This window comes from Mucor velutinosus (genome assembly GCF_035048745.1).
Source record: "Mucor velutinosus strain NIH1002 chromosome Unknown tig00001547, whole genome shotgun sequence".
In the NCBI taxonomy this organism is placed as follows: Eukaryota; Fungi; Mucoromycota; class Mucoromycetes; order Mucorales; family Mucoraceae; genus Mucor; species Mucor velutinosus.
The window spans coordinates 740,523-753,503 of NW_027041901.1; the positions used below are offsets into that span (position 1 = coordinate 740,523).

Consider the following 12,981-nt stretch of genomic DNA (forward strand, 5'->3'; position numbering starts at 1 on the left):
AAGGTGTCAGAAAGTAACTGCCAGATGAAAGCAAGTGTTTGGTCCTATTGCGACAATCTAAAAAGGCCTTGGACGCGAGAAAAACGCAGCTCAAATGCATTCAAATTTTGCTGTATTATGGATACTAAGAACTAAAAAGTGGAAATACCAGTATGCTACTTGCCCGTATATGAAGTAGATACGTGTATATGGATGTAGAGCATCAGATAAGAGTCAGATCCACAGATAATATAAAGGGTTTTCATGTGTAAGTAGAGGGTCAGCTTGAACGTAGTAGTATTATGATAAGATACACAAGGGTAACCGGTAGCTCGAGCTGTCGCTGTGCAGGTTGGTTCTCTACCTTCGCTACGCTTCGGTGAGAACCATCCGAAGCATAGACACTCATATGATTTGTGATTATATATCAATCAACAATCAGGGATCTTCTTCTAACATTTTAGCTATATTAATTTTGGGATATTAGCCAAAGGCCCGCGGCAGCGCGAGCCGTTTGAACGTAGGTTGGTTTCCACCGAAGCGAAGCGTAGGTCAGGGAACCACCCGAAGTGCTGAAAGGCTCGTATGCCATAGTAAAAGTTTTCATTTTTATAGTCAAAAACGCGATCGTCTGATTTTTGATGATTTTTTTTTGTGTGGATGTTGCTTATTTATTAGTAAATATACGAATATAATAAGAACATCAAATGATGGACAAGTGTATGTAACAAAGTGACCTGCCACATATAAATCTATTGAAACTACTACTAATATTAATGCTTGAGATCTGACAATCTCATCATTTCAGCACAGATTTTGTTGGCGACATTGTTGGTATCAAAAGGCACTCCTTCGAATGTTAGTAGGAGGTGGAATCTCCATATCATACGAACGGTGGCAGCAAACAGGTCGAAGATTGTAATCTTGATGTCTAAGTTGTAGACGAAGTATTGCTTCAGGTTCAAATTGACTATGGATTGGTATACTTGCTGTGGATGAGCAGCTTTGGGGTATCCCAAATTTTTTGATGAAAACCATGAGGGGATACCTCATGCTTTTTGGTGGATTTTCGTCAATATTTTTTTGATCCCCAAAAAGTTGAGCAAGTTAGTGGTAATTGAGAGCAATTGCTATTCTGACCATCTAAAACGGCCTTGAACGTGAAAAAACACAGCTCAAATGCACCCAGTTTTTAGTATATTAGGCACACTCTTGACTAGAAAGGGATGCTACCAATATACTGCTTGCCCGTATGTGAAGTATTTCAAGTGTATACGAATGTGGGACATCATATCAGAGTCAGATCCGCTGATAATACGAGGATTCTCATGTGTAAATGGAGGGTTAAAATGAAAGTAGCAGCATTTTGATAAGATGGGCAAGGGCAATCGGTAGCGCAAACTGCCGCTGCGTAGGTTGGCTCTCACTGAAGCGAAGCAAAGGTAGAGAGCCATCCGTAGCTTAGACAGGCTCGTAGATTGCAAGGAAAATTCAAATGTAACCATTTTACTCAAGGCATTTTTCTCAGCAGATAAAATGCTTGTACGTAATTCTACCAGGATTGCGATATACCCACGACTTTTGCATTGAGCAGATCAATGGATTAATGGCATGCAAATAAGCGTTGAAACTAGCCGGTTCTTTCCATTGTAAGGTTTGATTACAAATCCAACATATAGCATTTCTTCCTCACCGATCTTGCTAGAACATCTTGTTCTTGCTATACTTGGCACTATCCGCGAATGATCACTTTCGATCTCTAATGAAACGTTCGAGAATTTGTCAATGGTCTCAAGTATATGTACAATTTCATCGAGTTTAAGGGACCATCGCGCTTTTTGCGCCAATTGCAACCAAAACAATTGAGACGACGATGATAAATTAAGCTCTTTTTCAAATGCAGAAACACATCGTTTGTGAGCCCCAATCGCAACAAAATGATTGGGTTCATCAGGTTTCTATGTAACCGAATGACCTAATAAACAGCATGGCAATTAAATTCAGCCTTTTTACATAGTCTACACAATAGGAAAAATTGATACATCTAAATTAGATCAGCCACCCAAGCTCTTCAGCCAGGCTAGCTCTCCTGCCTTATTCAATTTGGTATTGTTTAGATGAACAGTTCATTAAGCTGCTGAGTGTCTCCACGAGATGATTTCTATTCTAGCAAAAGATTTTTTTATCAACTCGCAAGTTGATCATTTGCAGCCCAATGTTCTACATTTCAGAAAAAACACTGAGAGAGTCTAGTTGATTCGGTGAGTTTATTATTCTTCATGCAATTAGGCTAAACGCATAAATTTTGTTGGTTTTTGGTTTTGTAAGTTTGTCAACCCCTGCCAAGAACCGACAGCAGGGTTACGATGCCCTTACAGAGTCAAATGAAAATAGCATTTTTTCTCGACCGATTTTTAAAAGGAGTGAAACTCAAATGGGCCATGTACAAGCAGAAGCCCAAACTATGACCATATCCAAACTATTCAATGCATGCCTGACTGTTTCTGCAACATAACAGCGAGGCTTCAATTGAATCGTACGAATCAGACGCTTGTGAAACAAGTGGTCGAAAGCAATAGATCGATTACCTCTTCTGCCATTCGTGGTAAATCATGAAAAAAGAGGAGTAGCTCTTGTAAAATAGTCCCAATTACTCATTCTTTAGATGATGTTTTTTGATGTTTTTAAGATGGCGAAATGTAATTTTAGAAATCGAAGATGCGCATCACCCAATGTCAAAAGAATCGCATATTCATGTGATATTTGACTCACCACTGGAGCCAAAAAAAAAAAAAAAAAAATCTCATGATGTCCAAAATCAAACATGCCCGATCTCATTGGGGTATCTTATTAACTGATCATGATATGCTTCATGAGCAAATCTCGATAAGTTTCCAACTGAGTTATCATGGCAGAAAGTTAATCATTAGACTTTGGTTGCACATGCAACACAATCTACGCACCACACGCATAACAAAAAAAAAAAAAAAGTTTAAACGTAAATTGCTTAATGCGGCAGTACTATCATTCGAAATTGCTCGAGTCACTTGATCGAAATAAAATGAAAAAAAGAACTAAGAGAGGCCAAATGTCGGTGGCTGTGTCCATGAGATGCTGGAAGTGGTGATTGTAGGATGTAATTAAGGGAATCGAATGCAATCTATTCCATATCTTACTAATATACCAATACATGTCGTACTAGGTGGTCAAAAAACGAAATACAAATAATGTGATTTTTTAGCCTCACTCCCTTTTTAGGTAGCTCTAGAATCGTCTATGGGTAATTCGGGCTCTTGATCCCTTCTTTTTGAGAGAAGAAGATGAATGAAGAAAAGCCAAAATGTTTCATCAATAAAAAATTTTCTGTTTACTTTTTCGTCCACACATGAAGCATGCTGATGGACGTCTTCATTAGATGTATGTTTGCTTCATCTAAAGCCAAGCCTGCATCTTGCTATATTCCTTGTTTCAACTCTAAAATCGATATTTTTCCTAAAACAAAATGTGTTCATCATAAAACATCGATTTTGAGTTTTAAAACCATGTGTTGGCCTTACAAATGTGCATACCTTTGTTCTCGGTATATTGACCAAATAATCTTACCATTTCAAGTGAATTTCTTGTCAGAAAATGGTGATTTTGTCTTGATGATTGTCATTCATCGGCACTCGTGCTATAAAAATCAGTGATTCATGCTGTTTTCTTCCTGTCGGCAACGAACTAGGTGTAACCTACCCAGCACATTCCATAACACTTTGCTTCCCCTTTTCTCATTTTGCCTTTCGATTCACAACTAATCCTAATCCATCATTTAGACCCAACATGTCGGCCACTCTGGTGATGTCATGAGAGTGATTGAGAGAGTAAGAGATTGGAAAATGTCTCTTTTTTTTTTTTTTTTTTTTTCAACATCGCTAACACATTGCGATTATTATTTTCCCTCTTCTTTCTTCTTCTTTCGCTTTTTCCCTTTTTTCCTTTTTTCTTCTATTTTTTTTTGTCTGTACATCAAATTTTACATAGAAGCATCGCTTTCTCTCTCCTTTTCCCATCGAAACAGACTCTTTATTATTTTATCTTTGTAAAATAATAGTGAACTATTCTTTTTCATATTTAGAAAATCATTGAATAATTTAACAGGTAACACTGAGATGTTGAAAAAATGGAATCGATGCAAATAAGATTTAACACATTTGCTCGGAAATAGAAGATTTTCTTCAGAGGAAAGTTGATGTTAAATAGGCTATACTGATAATGGCAAAAAGTGGCAGCAGATCTAGCTCAGCGAGCAGTTCCAATGCAGGAGATCAAGAGCAGAGATACAAAAGGTCTGCATCCACAGTGTAAATGAAGAAGAGGCCCATGCTAATGTTCTGCTGTTTGTGATAGACTCAAACTAGAATCAAGCAGTGATATTGATGAGACTCCCGTTAACGAAGCCCTTGTTGTTGCTCCTGCTGTTGGCAATATGAAAACACAGGCAGCATTTGTCAACAAACTATACAAGTAATATTAATGTTATGCCTACATTAGAAAACGCACTCATTAATGTTTTGACATTAGAATGTTAGAAGATCCAGACACCTCTGATTTGATTGCTTGGTCAAGCCATGGAGATCTTTTTAGTGTATCGAACCCTACAGCTTTTTCCAAGAGTGTTCTACCGCAATACTTCAAGCATAATAACTGGCAGAGTTTTGTTAGACAACTAAACAGTAAAGCTCTTCATCTTGCTATAGTAGGTATTGTGTACTAACCTCACTTATCATTATAGTGTATGGCTTCCACAAGGTGAACGATTTGATTCATTCGAATCTCACAAACGAAAACCAAACATGGGAATTCAAGCATCCCAACTTTCGACGAGGTGCCGTTGGCGATCTACAACATATCAAACGAAAGAGTGCCAAAACACAGCAGCTTCAATTACAACAGCAATTGCAGCAACAGCAGCAGCAGCAAGAACAGCAACAACGGGATCTTCAGGTGCAGCACCGCGAGCAAGAACAACGAGAGCAGCAACAGCAGCAACGAGAAGAGCAACAGCAACAGTATTACGTTAATAATACCGGTAATAGAAAAGAATACAACCATTCAAATATGAAATCAGAAGATGCTTATATGCAAGACAATAACAATCCAGTGATAAAGCATATATTACGGATCGAAGATCATCTGTTAGGCGTTACTAAATCTTGTGAACAGCTTTTCAATGAAGTAGTACATTTGAGAATGGTTGTTTCCAAGCAGCAAGATGTAAGTTGTTCTTTCCTATTTTTTTTAGGGGTTTCAAATAGGGGCCTGGGTGCACATTTACAAATTTACGGTATTCATAATATGGGCATTTTTCTTCTTTAGGCAATGCAGGATTTAGTGGATGTGGTGTCTTCTTCAGCCAAAGCAAACAATAGTAAGAAAATGTGTGTACACAGACAAAGAATTTCATTAACCTTCTAGTAGACTGTGTATGTTCTTCTAACAACAATAGTAACAACAACCAAGAATTACAAAATGGTATTTGAGAAATAGTTTCATCAATTTTTTTTTTGCAATCTGCTAAACATTTGCCACTCTGTTTTCTCTTCTATTTTGATATTAAAATCTATTCCACTAATCACCAAAAAAAAAAAAAAAAAGCCGAGAACCTTCGAATACAGGTGTCTAAGCTAAAAGAGAATCAAAATATGAACAACATTGGACAGAGTTACAACAATAATCAGAACAGCAACAGCCAGAACAGCAACCACAACCACAACAGCAGCTGCAGTGGAAATGACTCATCAAATGCTAGCTGGTCTCCTGTTGCACCGTCCTCCTCCTCTGCCAACAACAAGACAGACAAGTCCTCAAATGCAAGAATCTCATCCTCCAATTCATCTAACCCGAGTTCCTATTCTCAAGATAATAATAACAATGATACCAAACAACGAAAATTACTTTCATTTGATTCAATGCAACAACAACAACATCAATCATCTTATAGATTAGACAACCACAACAATTACAATAGCAACCGCAGCTCTTCGGCCATGAACACTGGCGGCTCATCCTCAGGTATGAATGCGAGCGCCGAGAGCAGCAACTATTACAACAGCAGCAGCAACACAAACGATGATAGCTTGCCAAACTTCGATAGAAAGTCATCCACCGCATCTTCCGCATCCTCCTCTGCATCTCATCAAAGATACAATGCTGGTAAGTTGTTTAGCGTAAAGGGGTTTGCCGAGTTGCATCGACTAACGCGTTACACACTAGATTCTGAAGAGAATAAAGCTCGATCTTCAAAGATGAGTTTTGGAAAGCAATCTCATATGCTCAATCCAATCGGTGATGGTAAGCGCAAATACCGAAGAAAGTCAAAATCAAAGCAACATATTAAACCGTGATCTACGATAGGTCGCCATCGTATCAACAGGACCTACAGCAATAACAACAAGAGCAACGACGACAATAATAACAACGACAGAGACTACAGTTAAAAATTGCATATATATTTAAGCTTCTTTCTCTTACCATTATCCCCCCCCCACATTACTTTTATTAAAGATTCAGTTCTTTCTTCCTGTGTATTTTACTATATATATGCCTCTCCAATCTCATATGCTCCCCTCGCCATTATCTTATATATGAAAATTTTCTCTTGATTAGAAATAAAGTCATGCTCCGGGTGAGATTTGGGCGAATTCCAAGCTGTCAAATGGGCGTTTTGTTTGTATTGTTTGTGGCTGTAGAGAAGGGGCAAGATGGAAGGCTGCCAGGGTGTGAAAATCCAACTTGTTTATACGCCTCCTTGATCCTTGAATAACCGCTCAAAACACACTATAAAAGCAAGATGCTTAGTGTAATCAGTACTCATGTCATGCTTTGAGATGAGGATAGTATGGTCATTTACCAGTATCCAAAGTGCTTTTATTGCGGGGATTATGGCCATTGTCTGTGTAAATGTGCCCAATGGTCCCAATCATCCCAATGATCGCATTGCTCCAAAGATATATTCCTTTTTTTTTTTTTTTTTTTTTTTTTTTTTTTGAGAGATTGACATTGAATGACATAGTATTTAGACAACTGGTGTTGGACTCACTGTTGATACCCACACAATTGGGCAGTATCTATGGAAATATATACAGCTGGTATCGTACGATAGATGGCCTCAATGCATTGACAACCTAGCAGAGTATCTAGGATGGAGCTGTGCCTGAATCATGTGATACAAGCCGTTTCATTCAATTGTGAAAATGTAAGCAGAAATACTGTTGATTTGTTCGTTGCATGCCTAGCAACGACCAAAACCCACATCCAGGCGATACTATTCGTTAATACCCCACTAGTTATTTCTACCCCACAATTTTTTAATTTTTATATAAATCCGTTTTATCCACTTTCTCCTCTTCTCTTTCTTCTCTCCTTGTTCATTGTTTGAATCACCACTATCACTATGGGAGCAGACAGTAAAACCGAGAAACGTATTCAAGAGCTTGTACAAGAATACAAGAAATCCGGCGACGATTACACTGTAGACAATCCTCGAGCACTTAAGATCCATGTCAAGCGAGATTTAACGTACAATGAAAGAGAGCATCGCAACGTAGTGTGAGTACTGTAACAGTGAAAATAGCTGCCTATGAGACTTATGCTGTCATGAAACAGAGAGAAAGAACCACGCCGTATCAGAGAAGATCCCGTAGCATTCATGCTAAATGTCGGCTTGTTCTACCAAGGCACTGTAAGTCGCGGATGGCTCTCTAGCTGACCAACACACGATATTGACTGCAATGCGTAGGGCTGGAGAGGATATAACAACTATATTGGCACCAAAATATTATACCCTGGCTATTCAGCAAAAATGAAGCAAGTAGTACTAGATAGTAAAAAAGGTAATTCAAATCATACGTAAAAAAAAAAAAAAAAGGGGGATCTTACTTGATCTGATCTCCTTATTTCGTCAGTCCAAGAAATTATCACTCAATTAGCTAATCGACAAACTGAAATCTTGGTTGCTCAAAAGAAATGGAAGCCAAACGACAAACGGATCGAGAAACAAAGAAAGGCGCTTCGAAAAGAGCTTGAAGTCGTTGCAAAAGCCATTGCTGAGAAAGCCATTGCCACAGTAGATAGCGTTCGCACATTGCGGTATGACAATCAAAGAGATCAGCATTCAATCATGGCCATTGACTCATCCCTTAACCTAGGTTCTTTGCCTTTGTAGTCAATAATATCCTTGTGCGACTGTATCATCAGGGTGTTCATATTAGAGAAAGTGAATGGGTCGAGGTAAGTTGAAGTGAAGGGCGCACTTGCTGGATTGACATGGTCTAACCATGTTGACCATAGCTAAAACGAGTTGCTTTAATGGCACAAGAAAAGAAGCAATCGCTCATCTTTTTGCCATCTCATAAATCGCATATCGATTATTTGGTGGTATCCTATTTGATGTACAGATTAGGTATATACCCTCTTTTTACTCACGCACAAAAAGGAACACAAGCTAAATTTTATCGTTTCTTGCATCAGGAATCCAAATCCCCCATATTGTCGCCGGCGATAATCTCGATATGCCTGTCGTTGGCAAATTATTGAAATCATCTGGTGCCGTTTTTATCCGTCGAGAATGGGGAAATGATGAGTTGTACAAGACAGTTTTAGAGGAATACATGGCTACATTGCTGGCTGAAGGCAGTAAGTGAGAACATGATGCACCTGGCCCACATCTCACTCACTGGCATACCTTACAGTGAATTTTGAATGCTTTGTTGAAGGCACTCGATCCAGATTGGGCAAATTACTGCAACCAAAATTAGGTGTTGTCAAGATCATCTTGGATGCCCTGGTTGATGATCGCTTTTCTGATTGTCACATTGTGCCTATTTCGCTTGGTTATGATAAAATCATTGAGACTTCCAGTTATGCAACTGAATTACTCGGTACTCCCAAAGAAAAGGAGAGTCTATGGTAAGATGCTGCTAGCTGAAAGAGAAGCAAGAGAAATGCTGAAAACATGGTTCCTTTAGGGGTGTTCTGACGAATAGCAGATTGCTACAATTAAAGTGGGGTCGTGTGGATGGTTTGTATATCAGGAGTTTGGTTGGGGAGAGTACGTTTACTCAAGTCTTGCTTGTATACAGTTCGCTTGGGCAAGCCTTATTCATTAAGAGATTGGTTAGATGATCAAGTCAAGATGAGAGGGTATGTCTTTCTAGTAACGTGTCGCGTTAAATCCGATACTGACAATAGTGCACAGTCCAATGGACCTCACCGACTCGACACAGAAATCCGTCTTGCTGAAATCGTTAGGCTACAGGTATATAAGAAATAAGCTTTCTTGATTTGAAACAGCATGGGCAACTCACATCTTCAATCTAAATTTAGAGTGCTTGCTGATATCGTAAGTGCAATAGTACCTCCTTTTTTTTTTCCCCTGTTGTATAAGCTAACAAAGAATTACTTTATTTGTTAGAATGCCATATCTGTAGTCATGCCTTCCGCACTAGTAGGCACTGTCATCCTGACACTGAGAGGACGAGGTGTTGGTAGAAGCGAATTGATCCGAAGAGTGGAATGGTTGAAAAAGATCATTGAAGATAAAGGCGGCCAAGTTTCTGAATTTCATGACATGTCTACTGGCGAAATCGTGGACAAGTGAGTTGGTGCATGTACCTACAAATGACGCACTCGTATTTACAGAAATGATAATAGAACCGTGGTGATCCACAAAGACTTGATTGGCGAACGAAAAGGAAAGGATATTGTCGAACCTACATTTTACCCCATCGCCGCATTCGAGCTCTCGTATTATCGCAACCAAGTCATCCATCTCTTTGTGGAGGAAGCCATTGTCTGTGCTGCCTTGTACTCGGTTGTCAAGAAGGGCGGTGGAAAGCCTCTGCAGCGCATGCAGTACGCTGACCTGCTGGATGAAATCTCGTTCCTTTCCAGTTTGTTGAAATTAGACATGATTTATAGACCTGGCGGCGTAGAGAGCAACACCAGACGTACCATCCAATGGCTCGCAGACAACAATGTCATTGAAGTGTGTGAAGATGGCTGGGTAGGATTATCTGATATGGAGAGAAGCTGTGGCAGAGAAAACTATGGTAAGTGCCCATGCTGCCATGTGAGTGTACTGTATGTCTAATAGCAGTATACTAGATTTCCTCTGCTTTATGATCTGGCCCTTCATTGAATCATACTGGTTAGCTGCTGTCAGTTTGTTCACTTTGGCACCTCCTAGCGTCGTTGCAGGACAAGACCCTATTTGGGTTGATAGTAAACTGTTTGCCAATCGAACTCAATCGTTAGGCAAGACACTTTATTACCAAGGCGATCTCAGCTATCTGGAGGCTGTCAACAAGGAAACGTTGAGCAACGCATTTGTTCGCTATGAAGAGCAAGACATCTTGCTCAAGAGACGCCACAGTAATCCCAAACCATGGTCTGAAGTCGCTGTCAGCCCTGCTTATACCCCTGAACGCCAAAATGGCATACTCATGCCTAGAGGTCATCTGTGGGAATTAGTGGATCATATTGGTAGATTTAGACGTGAGGGCAAGAATAGAAGAGACAATGCTACCGTGAGCACTCGTGTGCTTCGCATGGCTGATATTTTGGGCGAGGATAATGCTATTCCCACTGCAAATCAGAAGGCTGCCGCTAAAGCCAAAATCTAAAAGGATGAATAAATATGTAGTTTGAGGTATCATAAAACTAGCAATAGTTTCAGTCTAATGCAGGGCTGTTTGACCCAAGTGGAGAGTGTTTGTTTTCCTGTTGATACTTCTTTTCTTTGTCTCACTATCAACGACCGTGAACAGGCTTTCCTTGTCTTTATCTCTGGGCTCTCAATGGCAGGTCAAACTGTAAATGTATACCTTGGGCCTGCCATGCACATACACCAGTTGTCGTCATAAATCTATGCGTACACACATACACAGACGACAAGCATTGACGTTCTTTGCAACATGCAACATACAAACTTACTCCTTAAAACGCAAATCCTTTCAGGTAGCACGGCCGTTTTGGCAAATATAAAAGTAGACTTCTCATTCTACCCCTCTTTTCCATTACTTTCTGGAAAATCCTACCACTAAAAAAGATGTCAAACTCTTATTATCAACAACAAGATGTTGTCTCACCTACTTCCACTGAGAGATTACTGTTTGACTACTTACGACCCCACCTCGAGAGACAACAGCAGGAACATGAGCAAGTACAGCAAGCAAGGGACGAGATCTACATAGCAAGTCAGTGCGAACTTTCATTGTATGAGAAACAGCAAAGCTTCTTTTCAAAGCCTGTCTTAAACGACACCTTTATAATATCCGACGAAGACGAACAGCAGCAATTCAGAAGAGCCAGCATCACTCTTCAGCTCGCCAACTTTTCCGATCTCCAGATTGCATTAAAAGACATTGAAGACATGGAGCCCTCAGCCATAAGAACGAGATCCAATTATACACAACAAAAGACGACCGAAGAAGATTTGGTCAATCTATCATCCACCACGGAATTTTTCGTTCCGCCCTCTGTGCGCCTCAACGTTGAGAGTTCACAGATACTAGACATGCTCATGGCCCGCGCTGTGGAGCACTGGTGCTGTATTGGTTTCAAAGTAGCTCCCATAAGCGTAGACCTTATCAGGAATTGGCGTAAAGCGCCCCAGCCAATTGTGTATTGTATAGCCTCGATTTGTCTAGTGACATTTATGGATCAGCAGATTAAAAGAAACAGCCTTTACTTTAAACAAGCAGCGATGGTGTTCTATGAGCAAGCAAGAAACAAGTTAGACGATATCCTGTTTGACGATATGCAGCCACTGATCATTCAGTCCTACTTTTGTCTTAGCTACACATCCAACCTACTGCGGCTGTACGAGCAGCAGCGCACTTGGGGCGGCCTGGCATCTATTTCCTTGCAGCATTTGGCAGAACAACAAGTAGTGAGATCCGAGCCAGTGGATAATATCACACTGGGATGCTGGTTTCGATGGTACTATGTTGACGCTTGGATGTGCCTCACGTTGAACAGAGATTGCTTACTGCCAGACACCGTGCCTTGGGTGGATCTGGGCCACATTACCAAACTATCGCTCGCCAAGCTCCAGCAAGATCAGCACAATCTGTACAGCTTTGCCTGCCTGACACACTACATGCGGCGCTATATTCGAGCCTTGCATTCAGGCAAAATCTTTGTAAATCAGCAGCAGAAAATTCCCTCCAGTCATTATTACAGCATCACCAAGGAGCTGACGAGTTGGTATACTCAATTGCCAAAAAAGAACCTTATAGCCGAGATACACTTGCATCTATGCTATAACTCCATGCGGCTTGTTGTTCTGTATCAATTCCTAAACCCACAACAATCACCACCTCACGATATTTTAATTGATTGCCTCCAAACCAATTTGGAGCTGCTGCAAACATTGCGACATCTCAAGACAATGGGCTGCGATCAGAGTACCTATCACCACATGTTTTTCGCCATTCACAACACAGCGAAACGCATCCTACAGTATGACAAGGAGGAATTTAATGCACACGCGCAAGAACAGCTCAAAATCAACCTCATTATGCTCAAAAGTACGCAGGCATATACACATGATGTGTTTAAAATGAAGATATATGCTCAGAAAATACAGGATCAGTTTACAAGGATGAACATTGCCATCCCAGAGGTGGCCTGCTCTCTCTCTACTGCTTCTCAATCCAGCGCAAGGACAGCGTTCAACCAAACACATGGCATTGACATATCCAAACCTGCCTTCATGTTGCCGCAACAACCGCTGCAAATAGTATTCAAGAACGAACAGCAAAGACAAATATCAACCAAGAGGAAAAAGTCGCAATAAAATATAGTAGTTTTTAATATTTTCAAGTGGTTTTAACGTGAGGAATGTTCAATAATATGTAGAGTTCATATGTGAGTGAGTGAGTGAGTGAGTGAGTGAGTGAGTGAGTGAGTGAGTGAGTGAGTGAGTGAGTGAGTGTATATGTAAAAAGACTGAGGTGT

At 40.2% G+C, this 12,981-nt stretch overlaps 3 protein-coding genes across 3 annotated transcripts; all 3 read left to right on the forward strand.

Moving 5' to 3' along the window:
- Positions 1-4,233: 4,233 nt before the first annotated feature.
- ATC70_006672 (uncharacterized protein) lies at positions 4,234-6,458 on the forward strand (the record flags this gene model as incomplete). Its single annotated transcript, XM_064825944.1, has 9 exons — positions 4,234-4,307; positions 4,369-4,485; positions 4,543-4,694; positions 4,754-5,235; positions 5,338-5,389; positions 5,440-5,493; positions 5,617-6,174; positions 6,235-6,312; positions 6,376-6,458. The coding sequence occupies 9 exons, from the start codon at positions 4,234-4,236 to the stop codon at positions 6,456-6,458; spliced, it is 1,650 nt and encodes a 549-aa protein (XP_064687458.1).
- A 956-nt stretch (positions 6,459-7,414) lies between these two features.
- On the forward strand, positions 7,415-10,643 carry ATC70_006673 (uncharacterized protein; the record flags this gene model as incomplete). Its single annotated transcript, XM_064825945.1, has 15 exons — positions 7,415-7,569; positions 7,627-7,702; positions 7,760-7,853; positions 7,926-8,109; positions 8,169-8,250; positions 8,311-8,422; positions 8,491-8,655; positions 8,712-8,928; positions 8,988-9,040; positions 9,102-9,162; positions 9,218-9,277; positions 9,346-9,361; positions 9,434-9,615; positions 9,673-10,070; positions 10,126-10,643. The coding sequence occupies 15 exons, from the start codon at positions 7,415-7,417 to the stop codon at positions 10,641-10,643; spliced, it is 2,373 nt and encodes a 790-aa protein (XP_064687459.1).
- Positions 10,644-11,068: 425 nt separating this feature from the next.
- Positions 11,069-12,820, forward strand: ATC70_006674 (uncharacterized protein; the record flags this gene model as incomplete). The annotated part of the gene is made up of 1 exon (XM_064825946.1): positions 11,069-12,820. One exon carries the CDS (start codon positions 11,069-11,071, stop codon positions 12,818-12,820), a length of 1,752 nt encoding a protein of 583 aa, XP_064687460.1.
- Positions 12,821-12,981: the final 161 nt, after the last annotated feature.